Below are 19,946 nucleotides of genomic sequence, written 5' to 3' on the forward strand. Positions count from 1 at the left end.
TTTGACAGCATAAAGAACCTTAATTTGTTCACAGCGAATGGAAGCAAAGTAAGCAGAGAAATACCGGGTATAGTCAGGTTTCTTATTCTAGGAACATAATCTGCCCCTGAATTAGCTGGTAAATACAGCTTCATCCATACAGCCCATAAACCTGCAGTGCTGCTTAGCTTCTAGTATCAGGGAAAAAAAGAGAGTTACACATAGTATCTGAATGAAAAAAATAAAACTTTTAGTAGAAGTTGGAGAGATTAAAGTACTTGCTGGTGGTTTTGCTTTTTAAAGATTTGTTTACTTTTATTTTTCATACATATATATGTGCATCACAGAGGCCAGAATAGAGAATTAGAATCCCAGAAACTGTAGTTCCAGATGGTGTGGGCGATCATGTGGGTGCTGGAAACTAAGTCTGGGTGCCCTGAAGCGCAACACGTGCTCTTAACCACTGAGTCATCTCTCCAGTCCCAGGAGCGCTTGCTGGTTTTGAAGAGAACCAAGGTTCAGTCTCTATGCAAGTTGGGGGGCTTGAGTTCAAATCTCTGGCACCAATGTAGAAATTCAGGAGTGGTCATGTGTGCTTGTGAACCTTATATGCCGTAGGGCACCCTAGCCAAAATGGTGAGCTTCTGAGATGCTCTGTCCCAAAGTAATATGGAAGAGAGTGATAGAGGAAGACATCAGGTACCCTCCTCTGGCCTCCATATGCATATGTGTATACACACCCATGTTAACATGCACATACCACATACATAACATATTACAACAGAACAAAAATACTAAATAGCCATCTATATAAATACACCTTAAAGAGCTACGTATTACTCTCACCCTGCATGTGCAGAGAAAAGACTTCTTACAATGTTCATCTAACTTTACTGAAATCAGGAGAAAAATACTTACAAATAAAAATAAACAGGGTTGAGACGATGGCTCAGTAGGTAAGATTGTTGCTCTACAAAAATGAGGACCTGAGTTTGAATCCTCAGCACCGACATAAAAAGCCAGGCATGGTTATGCATGCCTGTAACCCTAGAACTGTGGTGTAGACACAGGAGGTTCCCGGTAGCCCACTGATCGGGCAGCCTACCTGAAACTATGAGCCTCCAGATCAGCAAGGGACCCTGTATTAATGGAATAAGGTAAAAAGTGATAGCGTTAGATGCCAGATATCCTCCTCTGGCCTCTGCACACACTGTACACCAATACATGAACACACACACGCACGCGCACACACACATACACACACACACACACACACACACACACACACTAAGATAGCCAAGAAGGTGAAAGACCTCAACAATGAAAATTATTAAACGGAAGACTCTACGAACTGGAAAGACTTTCCATATTCATGGGTCAGGAAAATTAATACAGTTAAAAATGTCTCATTACTAAAAGCAGTAGACAGATCAAAGGTAATCACCAAAATACTAATGGTATTTTACAGAAATAGAAAAAAATCTTAAATTCACATGGAAGCACAAAAGATTCTTAATAACTCAAACAATCCTGAAGATTGCTTCAAGACTGAAGCAATATTGGGAATATCACAAATTTCACTACTGAGTCATAGCAACAAAAACACCATGGGGTGGCATAAAACCAGAATTAGGCCCAATGGAATAAAATAGGACACCACCAATACATAACCGCAGCTATAGTCAACTGCTTCTTAGCAAAAGTGCCAAGTACACATATTCAAGGAAAGGCAACATTTTCTCCCTTCATATATAAATGCCTTTTAATTTGGTCAAATATTTCATTTCCTGCCTCCAGCTTCTCTGGAGACCCTCACCCATTTAACTCTCCCAGTTTTGTATTCTGAATATCCCACACATAGGAGAATAAAGCTTGAATCTTTGCTTACTGCAGAAAATCAATTCAAAACAGAACAAAGACCTTAACGTAAGATGGAACTTGAAACTGCCCAACAGAAGTGTAGGCAAGCTATAGACATAGACAAGGACTTTCTCAAAATGACACGATTAGCCAAGGACATATTAGCAGGAATTGACAAATGGAATCACATGAAATTAAAAACTTCTGCCCAGCAAAGACAAAAGTTATAACAATGAAAATAGACAGCCTGTGGAATGGTAGAAAATGTTAACCAACTATTTCTTGGTTAATATCTAGAATATGTAAAGAACCCAAAAAGTTAAACATAAAAGAACAAAGAGTCCAGTCAGTGACTGGGGAAATGAACAGGAAGTTCTCAAACCGGAAAGTCCAAGCAGACAATAAATGCATGAGATTAGGCTTGGTGTCATCCCAGTGTTCAGGAAGAGGAAGCAGAGGATCCCCAATACAAGGCTAGCCTACAAAGCAAGACCCTGTCTCAAACATAAAATCAAACAATCATCAATTCACTCACAAAAGAATTTACATCTATGCTCCGGAGAGATGCTGCAGCTCATGAGTTTTTCCGACTCTGTTCTGGACTGCTAGCTGAGGTGGGGCTTTACCTGCTATTCTGGTTTGGGAAGAGATCGTAGAAGGCTGCTGTCAACTCCTTCTCAAAGATTTAGCAGAATTTTTCTGTGAGACCATTGGGGCCTGAAGATTTTATTTGGGGGAGGGTTTCAATAAAACTTTAGTCTCCTTACTGGTTATGGGGCTATTTTGGTTATACATATTTCACCTTGGGAGTTGTAGTTCTTAATGCGTTGGTGCATTTCCTCTAAGCTGTCAAATTTAGAATTATGTGGTATGATCTTATAAGCCCCCGCTCCCATGTGTGTATGTGTGTGTGGGGGGTGTCTACGCATGTGTATCAGTGCCTGCAGAAACCCGAGGAAAGTGGAGTTACAGGCTGTTAGGGGTCACTTTGACCTTGACGTGGGTACAAGGAACCAAACTGAGGTCTCATGGAAGAGTAAAAAAATTCTCTAGCTTCTGCCACATCTCTCACGCCCCTCTAATTTCCTTCTCTAATGAAAAATAAAATTCTGAATGTTTTATACTTTTCCATTTGTTTCTAAAGAATTCGTAGTTGATTTCTGTAAACATTCTGGTGGTATTTGCTTTAAGATTAAAATTCTTTCAGATAATTCCAACATCTGGTTCACTTCCATGCTGACATCAGCTGGTTTCCTTTTTTGTTCAATTTGTCCCTTTCTTGGCTGTTGGTTTATATTTTGGATATTTTGAGTGAGGCTCTGGGTCATCTTTTACCAAGTCACCCTGCTCCATTTCATATACATGTCTTTACCTGCTATGCAACAGCCGTTTCAAGGATCGGGTAGAGTTGTTTTGGTCAGCTGATGTATCTGTGCTGCTTTGTCTCCATCTGGACTCTGCTGGTGCTGTCTCAGGGGACTGGAAGGATTTTCTCTGGTCACATGTTGCATAGCTCTTAAGAGAGGAATGTGAGGGAACTCTTTTGATGGTGTCCCCTGCTGCCCAGGTTTGTCTGTAGCAGTAAATGGGAAGACAATCTTGGTTCCTTAAAATGGCCTCTAAGACCAGGCTTGAAGGTCAGTTTTCCTGGTTCTATGCATCAACCTTGGTGTCTCTGGGCAGGGCAAGAGCAATAAGGCTTTCCTGACTGAGCCTCCAGCTTAATTAATTAATTAATTCATTCATTCATTTACCTTGTCTATTGTCTCTCCTCAGAAAAGGGGGGTGGAGAACAGAGGGCCTCCCCTTGGTTGCTTCTCTTCAACAGGGCTCCCCACGGGCCCTCTTTTCTGAGATAGTCAAAGAAATTCCACCAGAGCCAGGATGAAGAATCAATGATTGTGGCTACTTTCTATTGACTGGAGGATGAAGATGCCCTGATGTTAGGGTAGTCTTCCAGCCCTATGTTCTCAGACCTGCTCCTCTCATCTTAGTACCCTGCGGAGTTTCATGTTAACTGGCATTTCTAAGATTTACGAAATTTTAAAATCAGGAATGGTGAGACCTCCAGCAGGTCTTTCATTGTTCAGGATTGTCTTAGCTCTCCTGTATGTCTTGTTTTTCTGTATGAAGCTGTATGTTTTGTCCTTTCAAGGTTGTAAGGAATTGTGTTGGAATTTTGATGGGGACTGCACTGAATCTGTAGATTGCTTCTAGTAGAATATCCATTTTGTATTATGCTGATCCTACTGATCTATGAGCAAAAGAGATCTATCTTCTGATATCTTCTTCGATTTCTTTCTTCAAAGACTTGAAGTTTTTAACTATACGAGACTTTCACTTACTTGGTTAGAGTTAACCCAATGTATTTTATATTATTTGAAGCTTTGGTGAGGAGTGTTGTTTCCCTGCTTGCTTTCTCAATCCATTTGTATATAGCAGGGCGACTGAATTTTTTTGAGTCAATCTTATATCCAACCATTTTATTGAGAGTGTTTATCAGCTGCAGTAGTTTCCTGGTAGAATTCTTGGGGTCACTTATATATGCTATCATATCATCTAGAAATAACAATACTTTGACTTCTTCCTTTCCAATTTGTATCCCCTTGATCTCTTTCAGTTGTCTTATTGCTCTAGCTAAAACCTCAAGCTCTGTGAACTGTATTATGTTTAGGTATGTCTCTTCTATCTACACTCTCTCCAGAATGTTTATCATAAAGGGGTGTTGGATTTTGTCAAATGTCTTTCCTATATCTAATGAGATAATCATGTTTTTTTCTTTCAATTGATTATAAAGTGGATTACATTTACTGATTTTTGTATATTGAACAATCTCTGCATTTCTGAGATGAAAGCAAATGTATAGAACAAGAAAAAAAATCATCCTGGGTAAGGTAACCCAGAAAAGCAAATACGGTATGTTTTCACTTGTAGGTGGATATTTGCTGTTAAGTAAATGATAACCAAGCTATAATCCATAAACCTAGAGAGGTTATGCAAAGGAAGATGTATGGACTTCCCTAGGAAGGGGAAATAGAATCGGTTTTATAGGTGGACTGGGGGCGGGTGGGGACGGAAGCAGGAAGAATCAGGTGGGGAGCGAGGGATGGAGTAAGAGAATACTAGGAGAGACAGCTGAAGTTGGAGGGGCCTTTGGGGTTGGTGTGGAAACCTAGTGCAGTGGAAACTTCCTGAAATCTATGAGGGTGACTCTAATAAAGACTCCTAGCAATGGGGATACAGAGCCTCAACTGGCCATCTCTTGTAGCCAGGCAAGACTTCCAGTGCTGGGACAGGTTGTATGGGGCCGATTTGTTGACCAAGGGGGTCCCATGGAGATCCCCAAACAATTTAGGCTGATGCTAGGACAGACAGTTGCTCTCTAAAAACTGACAGCAGGACCCCATTTCCAAGGACAACCATCTACACAGCTCACTGAATGTGGAGAGGTAGAGCTGGTGCCTGCATGGAGCCTTCACCCCTGCCTTCAAATCTCTTTGGCATCAGAAGGTACTCTATAGGCTATGGAGAGAGAAACATGGACATCAATCCAGTCACAAAACCTTTGGCCAACAATCTGTCCTGCCTACAAGATGTGCTGGGACAATGGTAGTGCAGAACTTGTGGGAGTGGACAACCAATGTTTGCTTTAACTGAGGCCCACACCAGGAGAGAGAGCCCATGTCCTACACTGCTTGGATGGTCAGAAACTGGAGTCTGGTTAGCCCGAAGACCTATGGTGGAACCAAATACAACTGTTAGAAAAGAAAAGAAAAGAAAAGCTAAAACAAATATTTAACAAACAATAATGAAGTGATTCCTGATGATATTCTGCTATACACACAAATCGATGCCTTGTCAGCCGTCATCAGGGAGACTTCCTCCTACATCAGATGGGAGCAGATCCAAAGACACAGCCAGACATCATACAGATCAAGTATAAATTGGAGGTCTCCATCAGGTCCCTCCTTGGAGCTTGGGGGCATCCTGCAGAAGAGAGGGCTGAAGGACTCAAGGAGTCAGAAGGGATGGAGAGCACCAGGAAAACATAAACCACTGAACCAACTAAGCAGGGTTCATAGGGACTTACAGAGGCTGACACAGCAAGCTCAGGGCCTGCATGGGTCTGCACTAGGTCCTTAGCTTATATGTTCTGGTTGTTAGCTTGGTGATTTTGTGGAACTCCTGACTGTGGGAGCAGATGTATCTTTGACTCTTTTGCCTGCTCTTGGGACTCTTTTCCTCCTGGTCCAGCTTCAGGGTGAGGAATCATGCCTTGCCTTATTGTATTTTGTGTTTGTCTTGATGGGTTGTTTTCTCTTGTAGGCCTGCTCTTTTCTGATGGGAGATGGAGATGCAGTGGATTCAGGGAAGAAGGGAGCTGGAAGGAGCTGGGAGGGAGCTGGGAGAAGTGGAAGGAGGGAAACTGGTCAGGATGTATTGTATGAGACAAGAATCTACTTTCAATAATTTTGTTTTACAAAATTATACTTCACCAAGAAATAAGCTGAAAAGTGGGTCAATGTCAACTCTTCTGTACCAGAATAGTGCAAACTACTGAATTTTATGTGTCCATTAGCTATTAATTATTTTTCCTGTTTCCTAATTTAAGTTTCAATTTCAAAAATCCTGAAAGCAACCCCTGACAAACACAGAAATTTAGTACATCCCATGCCCCCATACTTCTAATTATAAGTCTGGAGAAAAATGGATGGGTTGATACACTCAGCTCTAGATTGAGCTCACAACCATATAGACAGGGGTATTGCTGATTTTTTTTTTTACAGTATCAATATTGTTAGAACCACCTCATTCCAATCTACTCAGAGAAAGCCTTCACATCAATCATAAAAATATCTGTGAACCAACCATATGGAAAATGGAAAGCAGTCATAGGCCCTGTTACAGGGAGGGCTCAGCTCTTTCTTTCTGGGACCCTTGAGCAGCAAAGCCTGCCTACATGCTAATGCTTGGGAGATCGCAACCCCGAAGCAGTCAGTAGTCCCAGGAGAAGGATCGTTTCAGAACTTCGTATAGTGCCTGATTCTTCTATGAGATTTACTGGGGTAGAGGCTTAAATCAATGAAGAAAAGTAAAGATCCAAGGTAAAAAAAGCAGATATTTCCTTGGGATGGAATCTTCGGTCCATTACATTTATTTTTCTTGTTTATAGCTGTGTAGTGCTTGGAGGTACTGAAAGTGATCTTAGCATTATTATACTATAAAATATAAGAAAATAAATTAAGTGTAGGGGAAAGGAGCAAGAAAAAAAGAAAAGAATACGGTTGGTGCAAAACTGCTTCCCTGTGATTGTTCAGAGTTGCAGTAAACAGCCCGTGAAAGGGACAGGGCTATAGAACTCCTGCAGGCAGTAGAACTGGAAACCCAGAAATGCTCAGGACCACAATGTGGAAAAACCCTCAAGAAGTTCAAGAGAGGGACAGGAAGTTTCCATGGGAATTTACCCATAATATTCCATAGGTTTCCTGTTCCTGAAACACGTTTGATTTCTTCTTAAAGATTCCTGAGTTGTTATTATGACACTGCCTTGGTCCTGAGTATCATGACCCACTTGAACACGTGGGCCACCATGTTCCCAGGGGATCACATCCTAGGTAGCATCCCTTACAAGTCAGAGATCGTGTAATACAGAGAGGGCATGATCAAGGGGGGAGCTTGCTATTAATCCCATAAAGTCCTGTTTTGAAAGCTCTTCTATTTGAGTCTTATTCCCAAACTGTAAGACACAGATGTGTTGTGCCCTTCCAACGCAGCTGGCAATCTTGGTAATGCTGAGGACACATGGGATCCAAGAAACAGCACTGTGCCTGGAGACTAAATGACCACACTCCGTCCACTATGGGAGCTCTCTCTCTCCTGAGGAATAAGAACACAAGAACTACAATCAGCCCAGTCTACAGCCCAAGCCTGTAATACCCAAAGTGAGCTGGTCCAACCCGCCAAGTGGGGGCTGACTACTTCCTGACCTTTCATGGTGCCACTTTCTCCTCTCGATGGCCTTCCTTAAGCGATGACAGCTTCTGAAAATTTCTAATCTTATTTACTCTTTCCTCACTGTCGTTTTTGTAATATCTCCAAGTCTTCAGTAGATGGAAGAAAAGGCCTGTTTTTCACTTACTAGTTAGTTCAAGATTTAGCGCAAAGACAGCTCTGCTCCCTGTCTATACTCTGAACAATTCCTCCCCAACCCTTTCATTCAGCTTTAGACTCTAGTAGTCCTCTTGTTATTTTTCAAACTTTTCCTGAACAAACTCAATGACTTTCCTTCGAAAGTTGTTATTTGTGGGTCTGTGGTGTGTTTGTTTTTCCTACTCGATAAGGCAAGAATTGTGGTTTATGCTACTCAAACCTCTCCATGACTTTCAGGGACGGGGATAGTTTCATTGCATTTTTGCAAATCTACAGCTGGAGTTCAGGAACAAGATCATCCTTGTCTTATTTGAGAAGGGAAAACACCTGCTCCATGATGAACAGTCATAGATATTGCGTGGGTATGTGCATCAGATTGCTTCAAAATTTGTTTCTCAGTACTGAGTGAGTTTTCAGGGCCAAGGATTCTAATCTGAATACTCTTCAGGGTCTGTTCTCTAGCACAGAAAACAGTCAACACCAAAAAGGACTAAAGGGACTTTGTCCAGGAAGATCTTGGCATGTTTAGGGACACTCAAAGTAGAAGATCACAGATCCCAATATAACTTTTTTAAAAAAACAACAACAAAATAAAGAACTTAAGACAAAAATATAATCCCTGGTAGTCACTACAGAGTATTTGAGGTTAGCGCAGAAGCAAACACCATGGTTTTCTTCTCACTAGAACAGACGTATGTGGGTCAGGCTGTGAAGATAATACCAGAGGGTCTTGGAGCTCATTCTATTAGGGTGAGATTGGAAAGAAAGATAATCTGAAGGAGGCTAGGGACACAGGGCTCATTCATTCTGAAGCCACCGGGAGTGGAAAGCTTGAAGTTCCTGCTTCGCTTTCTCTGAGTGAAAAGGCCACCAGCTAGGGAGAGCTCAGCTGGAGTCAAGCTGAGCAGGCGCTGCCACAGCAGGTTTGTGTTTTCCTGGGCACTGAGCAGACAGCACCTCTTGCCTGTTTTAGATGGCCAGGAGGTCAGGTGCACAGAATCCCTAGATTGTGTACATTTATTAAACATTACTCTTGAGAGAAAAGGTGCCATATGAGCCTAAAATATCTGTTTCATGTTTCTCTGATTAAATTATTTTAATGGACATTTCTCAAAAATATTAAATAATTATTAAAATAGTTTAATGAATATTTTATTTAAAGTTATGGTAAATCTGTCACTGATTAAAGCCTGACTTAACAGTGATAACGTATTTTTAATGCAAGGAATAGAGGAACTTCGAGCGCTGCTCAATCAAAAGTCACCATCTAGTGGCCTAATGGTGCACAATACTGAAAGCAGCACGCTCCAGTGTCTTCAGACACCTATGGAGGAAGCATTGAGCACCAGCACAGAGTCTCCTTCACAATAAAGCTACAGAGACACAAAAATGCACCCTTTAAATGAACCAATCTGCAGAGTCAAGCTTTTGTCCTGGACTTCTGGCCACTGACAGAATATAAGTAGAAAGTTGGATGCAATTAAGTGATAATTCTAAAAAACAAACTCAGACAATGGGGGATTTTTTAAATTATTTGGACAAAATCTTTGCTTCTCAAGGGTAATTTTATAAATAAAAATTATGGCAGAATTACTTCTTATGTACCTCTTAATTTTTTAAAAAAAATATTGATACTTGGAGAAAATTGATCACTAGAAAGCATTATTGATCTCAAAAATTGCCTTTCATCTGAGGAAACAGTGTGGGTTAATGAACCAGAGGGCTATGTTCAGACTTGGACTTCATTCTCTATTGCTATGTGTTTTGACTTTGTTACTCAGCCTTTCTGAGCCGTGTGAGGCTAAATGAATCAGGACTGCCTCAGTGTCTAGAACATAATGTCTTGTACCCTTCCTCTTAGATCCCAAGGCTTAGAAGGAGCTAAGTAAGTTAACTGGATGCAAAGAAAAAAAAAAAAGAAAAAAGCAACCTAAAAGAAAATAGAGCTCAGATATTGGAGGCAAAACTTGAAATTGCATTTTTTTCTACTAAAAGGAAGAGGCATATTTAGATACTATACGTGATGGTGGTTCTAGATATTCCAGCTTTAACTGGTTCTGTGCTTTCTTCCAGGATTTGTTCTATTGACCTTATCATGTGCGGATGAGCGCACTCCTTAAGCTTCAGCTAAGACAAAGAGGTGTATGAGACCAGCCCAGGGCAGAGGGCCACTGGCATACAAATCTTTTAACTCAGAGGCCCTCACACTACAGGGCTGCATGGGGGTATTCGACACATGCAAAATGTACACAGTTCAGTGCCCAGGGCTGGCAGGAGCTGCTTTCAATACTGCAGATCTTGGCGCCCACAGGACACCTGTGGGCTCACAAAACACCATTGGTGATTTCGGAAGCACCTGCTGGGCTTCACTGCCTTCCTCACGCCGCCCTTCCACCTCAGCTGGCCCTAGAGAAACACCCTGCACCTCACCTTCACACACATTTGATTTTAAATGTGTGTGTGTGTGTGTGTGTAATGTTAGGTATGTCCTTCAAAGCCCCTAAGAGACTGCTGTTCTTCGATTATGCCCTTCCTCTGGGACTTCCCCTCAGAGCTTCCTGAGACCTGCCTGTCTCAGCAGAAGAAAAATGATGAAAAGGTTTTGGCCTGAGAAGAGCTATTCATTGGTAGTCCATAAATTGCCTGAGTAAGTAGTTCATTTACATTTGAGCAATGGTGGGACATTTTCATAAAAATATCAGCTGGCACTTGGGTGGGGTAATTGTACAATGATGTCTTAAAGTCATGGTACTTCAGAGACCGGGTTTCGGATGGTAGATCAGGTTGGCTTTGAACTTGAGGCAGTTTTTCTGCCTCAGCCTCCTGAGTGTTGGGATTACAGGCTGGGACTAAAGGTGTGTGCCACCACACCTGACTTAAAAATCATGCCTCTAAAAAATAAAAAATGCCTGAAAGGCCAGAGGAGCTTATGTCCTGTGTTCTCCTGGGTTTACTCCTTAGACTACTACACAGTGGCCAGCACCTTCAGTGTTCACAGCACTCTAAAGTTTTACTCCTAAATGGGATGCAAGCCCTGGGCCTCTTCTGCACCCTGCACTGACTCGGCCCTTTCCTTCCAAGAAAAGACAGTGTGCCCCAGCCTGCCCCGACCCTTATGCAGAAAAGGACTCTGCAGGGCCTGTGTCAGCTGTGGACAAGATGCTGGCTGTGGGGCCACTGGTCATGCCCGACCCTCCATAGGATGCCCCAGGCTCACCAAGCGCCTCTCCACATTCCCTTTTTTCCTGTTGTTCTTGCCTGGGGTGACATCCAGTGAACGGTAGCTGGGTGGCTTCTCCTCAGGCCAGTTTGGGGATTGTGAACGGCGGCGATGGCGGCGGTGGTGGCGCTGGGCACCCCAATTCCTGGGCAGTGACTCTTTCTCCTCTTCAGAGCTCCAAGAACTGGGGCCCGAGGGCAAGGGAGGCGAGTAGCTGCGGTGCCTGCGTCTCCCATGCCTCTGGGCACCTTCCCGGGGCTCTGGACGTCTGGGGGGCCAAGGGGCCTCACTGGACGAGGGGCCTTCGCTCAGGCTGTCCCAGTCTGACCAGGGCATGGAGGACTCATGGGGCCTAGAGCAGTGGTGCCTCCCACTCCAATGGGGGTCCAACTCCCTTCTCCCTGGGACCCAGGGTCTGATCCCCCGATCCTGGAGCTCTTGGAGGAAATCCGAGTGATAGCGCTGCCTCCTGCCCTCACTCGGATTCCAGCGTCTAGAAGAAGCAGGGTTGAGCCGCTGCTGGTGTGAGGAGCTGCTGGTCCTGGAGGACAGTGGGTCTCTGATCAGCGGGGGCAAGTGGATGACTCTGCGTTCCACAACCTCTGCAGAGCCCAGGGAGGACAGCATGCTGCAAGGGTAGCCAGATTTGGTTCTGAGATCGGGAGGCTGGCCTGGGTTCAGGTTCCGCAATTCTTTCTCCAAATATTCCAGAACACCATTGGGCACTGGAGGGTGGGCAACCGTCTGGGTCATTGGCATCTGTGGAAGGCTGGACCGTAAAGACAAATCTGAATGGAAGCAAAGATAAGGCACACTGAACTGCGGTCCCTAGACATCCTTCTAGGAACCAGCTCTTAAAGTGGCATGTTCCTTAGCAAGATTCCACTCCCTCCCACTCCACTGGGCATGCAGCTCCTCTGTGGGCGGGCCATACGTCTGCCCTCACCCTCTGCCCTCTTCCTCCCATGGCTTTCTGGCAAAATTTACCTCGCTGCAGCAGCGGGTTCATTGCATAAGATGAAACTGGGGAGCTCCTGTCCGCCCCCCAGTACAGGGGTTTTTCCATCATCTGAGGACCTAGGGCCTGAACCTGCTTCATGTAGCGGTGGCGGGCCAGGGCTGCAGGGGAAGAAGGAGAAACACAGACCCTTAGCCAGTGAGAGTCCCCCACCTCCCACCTCACTCGGTCTGTGCTTCCAGCTTCTTGCCTTGGAACCCATTCTTAGCTAATTTGCATGGAAGCAAGAGTTAAGGGAACCGGCGACTCTGGTAGGTCTTTAGCAAGGGATTGCATTTCCTATATTAAAGACTACATCTCTCACACCCTAGGGAGGTCTATTTTTAAAAACTCAACTCCCTAGCCTGAAAATATATCCTCCCGTCGCTCGCTCTCCAGGTCACCTGAAGAGCATAGGCAGGTGCACACATATAAACAGTCAATCAAACTTCAGGCTGCACAGAAAAGCCCCACAAGCAGAGGCTTAGAGGAGTCTACGAATCAGGGCTCGTGAGCCTGCAGGGCAAGCTCGGGGCTGTCTGTTCTGAGGGGAAGAACAAGGCTATGGTGTGATGCTAAAGCGTGTTTCCAGCTGCTCCACCAGCCCTGGGTGAGGGAAACCGTGTGGGGGAAGGCCCGGGATACATAAAGCTGAAGTGAGCTGTAGCCGAGCCTTTCTAGGCTTCTCCTTTACTAGCTGCTGGGGCTTCCCCCAATTAGAGATGGGACAGGCAAATGGAAGGGAAATATTCCCTTATTGGAGAAAAGACTGTGTAAAAAAAAAGCAACACAAAGGGTCTATGAAATGTCCCTTGGGTCCCCTAGGCGTGGCTGTTCTGAAGCATGCAATCTGCAGCAAGTGCAATAAAAGTACAAACACTTATTTGTTTTTGTTTCCATTTTGAGGTAACTGCGGGCAAGTCCCACTTGACTCCCAAAGACTCTGCCTGTCCATGCGTGGAACAGATGCATGCTGCTACGCAGGGTGATGGGCCTCCACCCTGTCGTCTCAGAGACTGCAGGGTTAGCTGTAAAGCAGCCCAGCTCTGCCTTGGTCTCCCTCCAACACTGAAGAACAGGGCAGAAGGCAGGTATTTTCTATCCAGCCACGCAGGGTGGGAGATCTGCTGAGGCCCTTGAGAGGCCATTTCCCAACACAACAGGAAGTGGTTGCCACAGAGTACCCCAAAATGTCCAGTGCTCCAGCCCTATTGGTATGTCACAGCCCAGCCAAGAGGAAATCAAGTGCAAACGCAAAACAGCTCCTAGAGTTGCCACACCTTAATACCAACCCACAGTGCTCCAGCTTCAAAGGGGACAGGGGCAAGCGCTTAACAGCCCCCTCTACTGGCCACTATCAGCACACCAAGGATTTTATGTAAAAACAAATAAACCTTTCTCACAGCCCCTGCTCCCAATCTGCCAGCCTCTGGCTTTTAAAAACAGGGTCTCACTCTATAGTCCAGGCTGGCATAAAACTTCATGATCTTCCTGCCTTGCCTCCAGAGTACTGAGACTACAGGCATAAGCCGCCATGCCTGGTCTGGAGATGTCTTTTAACATGGGAAATAAATGAGGAAGTTGAGATGACAGAGGTTGCATTCCGACCCAATGCTTCACAGTGGCCTGTGGTGTGCTGTAGTCTGAGAAACCTGAGGGTATGTTACGGTTTCTGTCAGCTTGGACCTGGATGCTGAGGACTCAAGGAAATTCTGAGAAATGGGAACATGGGGGTAAGCTTCTTTAAATAAAGGTTTTGAGGGCCAGACAATTCTAGCTGTTCAACTTGAAGCTTTCGGAGTCTCCGGGCTAGACAGAATATGTCTTGCGCAGAGTTGCTAGCATTAAATGAGGCAAGGCATATGGAATGCCTGAAAAGTGAGTCAGCAGATAGAAACTCTCATGGTTATAACAAATTGTTTCTTTGGCCTTCTCTCTAGGAGAAACAAACACACACATGGAATCTAAACAGCACTAATCTTTGACTCCCTCCAAGGGAAGAGCCAGGGCATAATGTGTAAGACATCTACTAGGAACAGAAGTGACAACACCTCACCCCCCCCTCTGAAACCACTACTCCCTTCCTCCCCTCCCCACCCCCATGTCCACGGAGACCTTACAACTTCCCTTGGCCAGGAGGCTCACCATTCTTCCCAGCACCTCTCCCGCTGTTACAGAAGCAGGCTTGTTCCTTACCTTCCTTCTACCCTGTGGCCCCCCAGGACTTTGTATTTTCTGACTGGCCAGTCCTCTCATTAACACCTTCAGCAGCTTCAGGGAACCCCAGACCCCTTTAAGCCTCTGGGAACCATCCGCAGAGGCATCCTGGCCCCAGCTAAGCCATGGGGCCTCAAAGGGTCCTCTTCAGGATGGGAACCATTGCAAGATTTTTTATCACACATGTCTTTCCTCCTCCTACGCACCCTGCTGCTCAGGTCCCCGTGAATTTCTAGCTGATTGCATTTTCTTTGCTAAGGCCAGGAACTAGCCCTCACAGGGAGCCAACAGCGCAGGGTCTAGATCAACAAGGTCTATCTATGTAATTGGAGAAATCTCTCCATGTCTCACTCTCTCCTGGAGAGAGAGAGAGAGAGAGAGAGAGAGAGAGAGAGAGAGAGAGAGAGAGAGATTTTCTCTGGGGGAGGGGAGACCAGTAACTCAGAGATATGAGAAGCTTCTCTAGTTCTTGTAGAAAAAAAAATCAGTCTCAGTTTCAAAAACTTTCATCTCTAAGTCCTATGAGGGTTGTTTACCAATACTAGGTGGATTATCTGTATCTGTGAAATCTTAGAACCACTTTTATTGGTCTGTCTAGCCCCCATGTTACAACTCAGGAAGGTGGGAGCTGGCTGGGGAATGGGGCTGTGATGGGAGGAGAGATGATCTAGAATCTCCAGCATCCTTCTGGAGGTTTCCTTCTGCATCAAGCACATTTGTTTCCTTGAAGTATTGGGATCAAACCCAGAGGTCTCATGAAAGCCACTAAGCTATGTCTCCAGCGCTGGACTTTGACTTGCAGAAACTGTGGCAGGCTGTGGGCTCCCTCAATTGTTCTCCCTTGTACACTGACCCATCCTCCACATGTAGTGACCTCTCTCCTTAGAGGTCAGGCTGCCTACACTCTTGTCTCTTTCCTTTTGAAAGATAGCCGTTGCGTGGTAGACTTAGTTCTGCTTTCAAAGTAACACCACTCACTCAGGGTCACCCCACTTCTTAAGTGGGGCTGCCATTTATTCCCATTTGGCTCTCTACTTATAAACATCCTTAGGGCTTTCAGGGTCTAAAAATAAAAACAACACAGCATCAGAATCTTTCTCCTATTCAGAAAGCTTTCTTTCCTTAACCATTCCTGCCCCTTTCCGCCATTCATCTCATCACTGAACTTGTCAGGAAAGTCAAGAATGTGAGCTTGTCTGTCCAAATCCAAGGACCTTAGCTGACAGCCTGCAGCTCTTCATTTCATGGGTTCTTTTAAATGAGCAAGCTCCAGCCACCGAAAAGAAACCAAACCTTTGTTTCTCAGCTCACTGACCACATGCATACATCATCCATGCCAGTTTTGCCCCAGTCCTGCCTGCTTTTAATGCCCTGTGATCTAAGGCATCATCCTGTGAAGACTTATCTCATCTCACACGTGACTACTCCCATGACAGTGACTTCTCCATGGCTTCTGTCCAAAAAGCTGAAAGGTAGGAAGCTCCATAGACTCATATTGAGTCCTTTGCTATTTCCTCCTCTTCAAAGAATTTATATAGCCTCAGTTAGTCCACAGAGGCTGTGGCCGTCCCTACATGGGACACCACACAGACACAAATCAGAGGCTTAACACTGTGCAGGTGACTCCTACTTCCCAGCTATGAGACTTCTCTGACCTTGCCTGTTAAACGGTGAGGACATATGCCTTTGGCAGGCTGTGGTGAGGATTCCATGAGGAAGTAGATACAAAGGGCACACATGGGGCAGACATTCAATGAAAGCCATTTCTCTTTTCCTGTAAGACACCATGCAACCTTGAACACAAGCGCTGAAACCAGACGCAGATCACTGAGCTGACATCACAGATTGAGTTGGGTGTCTATCATCATGAGCAATTCATCAAGTCTTCCTTTAGAACTGTCTTCTTCCCCATGGACCATGATGACAAGAGTGCTTATCTCTGGGGACTTGGCTTAGTTGACTCTTTTTTTTTTTAATTTCTCAGATTTTCTACCTTGTGGAACTTCACAGGCAAATCAAATGTTACTTGAAACAAATACATAAAAAGAAACACTTCCAGTTAAAACAGTTGATTCAACTCCTATCTCTTTACTAAGGAAGGAACTTTATAGGACATTCTTTAAGTTCTTTTGCCTTTATCATCCATTCTGCAACTTAAATTTTAGGGCTATTCTAGTCTTTGTGTGTGTGTGTGTGTGTGTGTGTGTGTGTGTTGTGCAGGCATGCATGTGCCATGGCGTATGTGGAAGCCAAAAATCAGTTTTCTCTTTCCACCATGTGGGTCTTGAGGACAGGACTCAGGGGATCAGGCTTGGTGGCAAGCACCTTACCCACTAAGCTATTTTGCTGGTCCAAAATTGCTCTTTTAAAGGATGAAATTTCAATCCAAAGAAAGCTTATGCTAAGAGCTTCTGTTCCTTCTCCCCTTCCCCAGCACAAGCTTCACATCACCTGGGGAAGTCTGAGAAATACACATTCTAGGGCCCTACTCCCCCAGACCTATTGGGTAGGAAGTCTGGGAGGGAGGGACAGCAACTAATTTTGACCAAGACCTCTATATGATTTAGTGTGAGCTTCAGTTTAAGAACTAATGCTTCGACTTTCTAGGCCATGGTTCCTAGAGGCACATCCCATTCCACCCCCCATTCAGCAAAGCTCCAGTGACTTGGGAGCAGCCTCTTTACACCTCCAACCACTCTCAAGGTCATCTCCGACCACCAGAGTCTTGGTCCCGCCTATACCTGGAGGAGCTTCTGAAACAGATCAGCGTCCACCAGAGGCATGGCCAGCCTGCACTAGGAGGAACAGTGATCACCCAAGCCACAGGCCCCACATGTACCAATTGGAGGAAGAGGGACCCCTTGAATCATAGGCCCCACCTACATCCACTGGAGGAAGAGATGGGCAGACAGATGGTAGTGTAAGACCACATTCAACAACATAAAGAGCAAGATGCACCACCAGAAAATAGTGGTTCTACAACAGCAAGACCTGAACATCTCAATGCACATGAAGCAGAAGAAAATGACCTTAAAAATAACTTTATGAAGATGATAGAGGTCCGTAAAGAGGAAATAAAAAATTCCCTTACAAAAGCGGAGGAAAAGGCAAAAATTAGAAGAAAACAACAAATCCCTTAAAGAAAGCCAAGAAAAGACAAACAGGTGAACAAAATGGTTCAAGACTTGAAAACTAATTTAAAGGCAATAAAAAAAACCCCTACAAACCAAGGGAATTCTAGAAAAGGAAAATGTGGGTAAACAATCAGGAACTACAGTTACAAGCAAACTAACAGAATATAAGAACTGAAAGAGAGAATCTCAGGTGTTGAACATATGATAGAGGAAATGTTAAATGCAACAAACTCTTAACACAAAATGTCCAGGAAATCTGGGACACCAAGAAAAGACCAAAACTAAGAATAATAGGAAGAGAAGGAGAAGTCAAGCTCAAAGACACAGAAAATATATTCAACAAAATCATAGAAGAAAACCTTTTCAACCTAAATAAGAATATGCCTATTAAAGTACAAGAAGTTTACAGAACGGGACCAAAAAGACTGGAGCAAAAAAGTCCCTTCATCACATAATAATCAAAACACTAAAGATATAGAATAAATGAAGAATATTAAGAGCTGCAAAGGAAAAAGGTCAAGTAACATATAAAGATAGAGCTATCAGAATTACACATGACTTCTCAACAAAAACTCTTAAAGCCAAAGGGTCATGGATAAGCATTTTGTAGACACTAAGAGACCACAGATGCCATCCCAGACTACTATACCCAGCAAAGCTCTCAATCACCATAGACGGAGAAAACAAGATATTCCATGACAAAACCAGATTTAAACAACATCTATTCACAAATCCAGCCCAACACAAAGTACTAGAAAGAAAATTCCAGCCCAGGGAAGCTAACTACACCCACAAAAGCACAGGCAATAGATAATCCCATACCAGCAAGACCCAAAGAAAAGAAAGCACACACACAATATCAACAACAACAACAAAACCAAAAGTAACAGGTACTAATAATCACTGGTCATTAATACCTCTTAATATCAAAGGTCTCAATTCACTATAAAAAGACACAGACTAAAAGAATGGATACGAAAACAGGATCCATCCTTCTGCTACATACAAGAAACACACCTCAACTACCAAGACAGACATTACCTCAAGGTAAAGGTTTGGGAAAAAGATTTTCTAATCAAATGGGCTTAAGAAACAACCTGGTGTAGCTATCCTAATATCTAACAAAATAGACTTCAAACTAAAATTAATCAAAAGAGATGAAGAAGGACATTTCATATTCATCACAGAAAAAAATCTATCAAGATGAAGTATCAATTCTGAATATTTATGCCCCAAATAAAAGGCCCACCCACATTTGTAAAATAAAAAAATTACTAAAGCTTAAATCACACATGAAACCCCACACACTAATAGTGGGAGTCTTCAACACACCACTCTCAGCACTGAACAGGACTGCCAGACAGAACTTAACAACGAAATAAAGGAACTAACAGAAGTTATGACTCAAATGGACACCTATAAACATTCCATCCAAACACAGAAGAATATACCTTCTTCTCAGTACCTCATGAAACCTTTTCAAAAATTGACCACATATTCAGTAACAAAGCAAACCTCAACAAATACAAAAAAAATTGGAATAACCCCTGTATCTTATTGGATCACCATGACTTAAAGTTAGAATTCAACAACAATACTAATTTCAGAAAGCCCACAAACTCATGGAAACTGAATAATGCTCAACTGAATCACCCCAGGGTAAAGGAAAAAAATAAAGAAAGAAATTAGAGACATCCTAGAATTCAATGAAAATGAATACACACATACCCAAACTTATGGGCCACTTTGAAAACCTTCCTAGGAATGGACGGAGAGGGGAGGACCTAGGACTTACCACAGGGCAGGGAACCCTGACTGCTCTTTGGACTGGAGAGGGAGGGGGAGAGGAGTGGGGGGAGGGGGAGAAGGGTGGGAGGAGGAGGAGAAGGGTGGGAGGAGGGGGAGGGAAAAGGGAGGCTGGGAGGAGGTGGAAACTTGTTTTTTTTTTCTCCTTTTCTCAATAAAAAAAAATGAAGGAAAAAAAAAAAAAGAAAGAAGTGCTAAGAGGAAAATTCATAGTGCCAAGTGTCTACATAAAGTCTCCCAACCAAAAACAGCCCAGGGCCAGATTGTTTCAGCACAGAATTCTACCAGAACCTCAAGAAATTTCACACTAGTGATTTAGCAACACACCTGAAAGCTCTAGAACAAAAAGAAGCAAACTCACCCAAGAGGAGTAGACACCAGGAAATAACCAAATTGAAGACTGAAATCAATAAAGTAGAAACAAAGAAAGCAATACAAAAATCAATGAGAGAAAGATTTGATTCTTTGAGAAAATCAAAAAGATACACAAATATTTATCCAAACTAACCAAAATGCAAATTAACAAAATCAGAAATTAAAAGGGGACCATAATAACAGACACAGAAGAAATCCAAAAAAATTA

At 43.7% G+C, this 19,946-nt stretch overlaps 1 protein-coding gene across 2 annotated transcripts in view; it reads right to left on the reverse strand.

Annotated features, from left to right (window-relative positions):
• Positions 1-7,459: 7,459 nt before the first annotated feature.
• The window catches only part of Ildr1 (immunoglobulin like domain containing receptor 1), a 37,150-nt gene continuing 24,663 nt past the window's right edge, over positions 7,460-19,946 (reverse strand). The window contains exons 6-8 of one of the 2 annotated variants that reach the window (XM_041673331.1): positions 12,197-12,328; positions 11,207-11,997; positions 7,460-7,716 (exon numbers count right to left, since the gene is read on the reverse strand). In XM_041673331.1, the coding sequence (XP_041529265.1) occupies positions 7,675-7,716; positions 11,207-11,997; positions 12,197-12,328 (965 nt within the window). In that variant the 3' untranslated portion in view covers positions 7,460-7,674. Of the gene's footprint in view, positions 7,717-8,610; positions 8,732-11,206; positions 11,998-12,196; positions 12,329-19,946 lie in introns of those variants that run through there. The other variant, XM_041673330.1, reaches the window with a different exon arrangement.

This window comes from Microtus oregoni, unplaced genomic scaffold (assembly GCF_018167655.1).
Source record: "Microtus oregoni isolate MIOR12 unplaced genomic scaffold, Mior012 000023F_ref0000262, whole genome shotgun sequence".
NCBI classification, from domain to species: Eukaryota; Metazoa; Chordata; class Mammalia; order Rodentia; family Cricetidae; genus Microtus; species Microtus oregoni.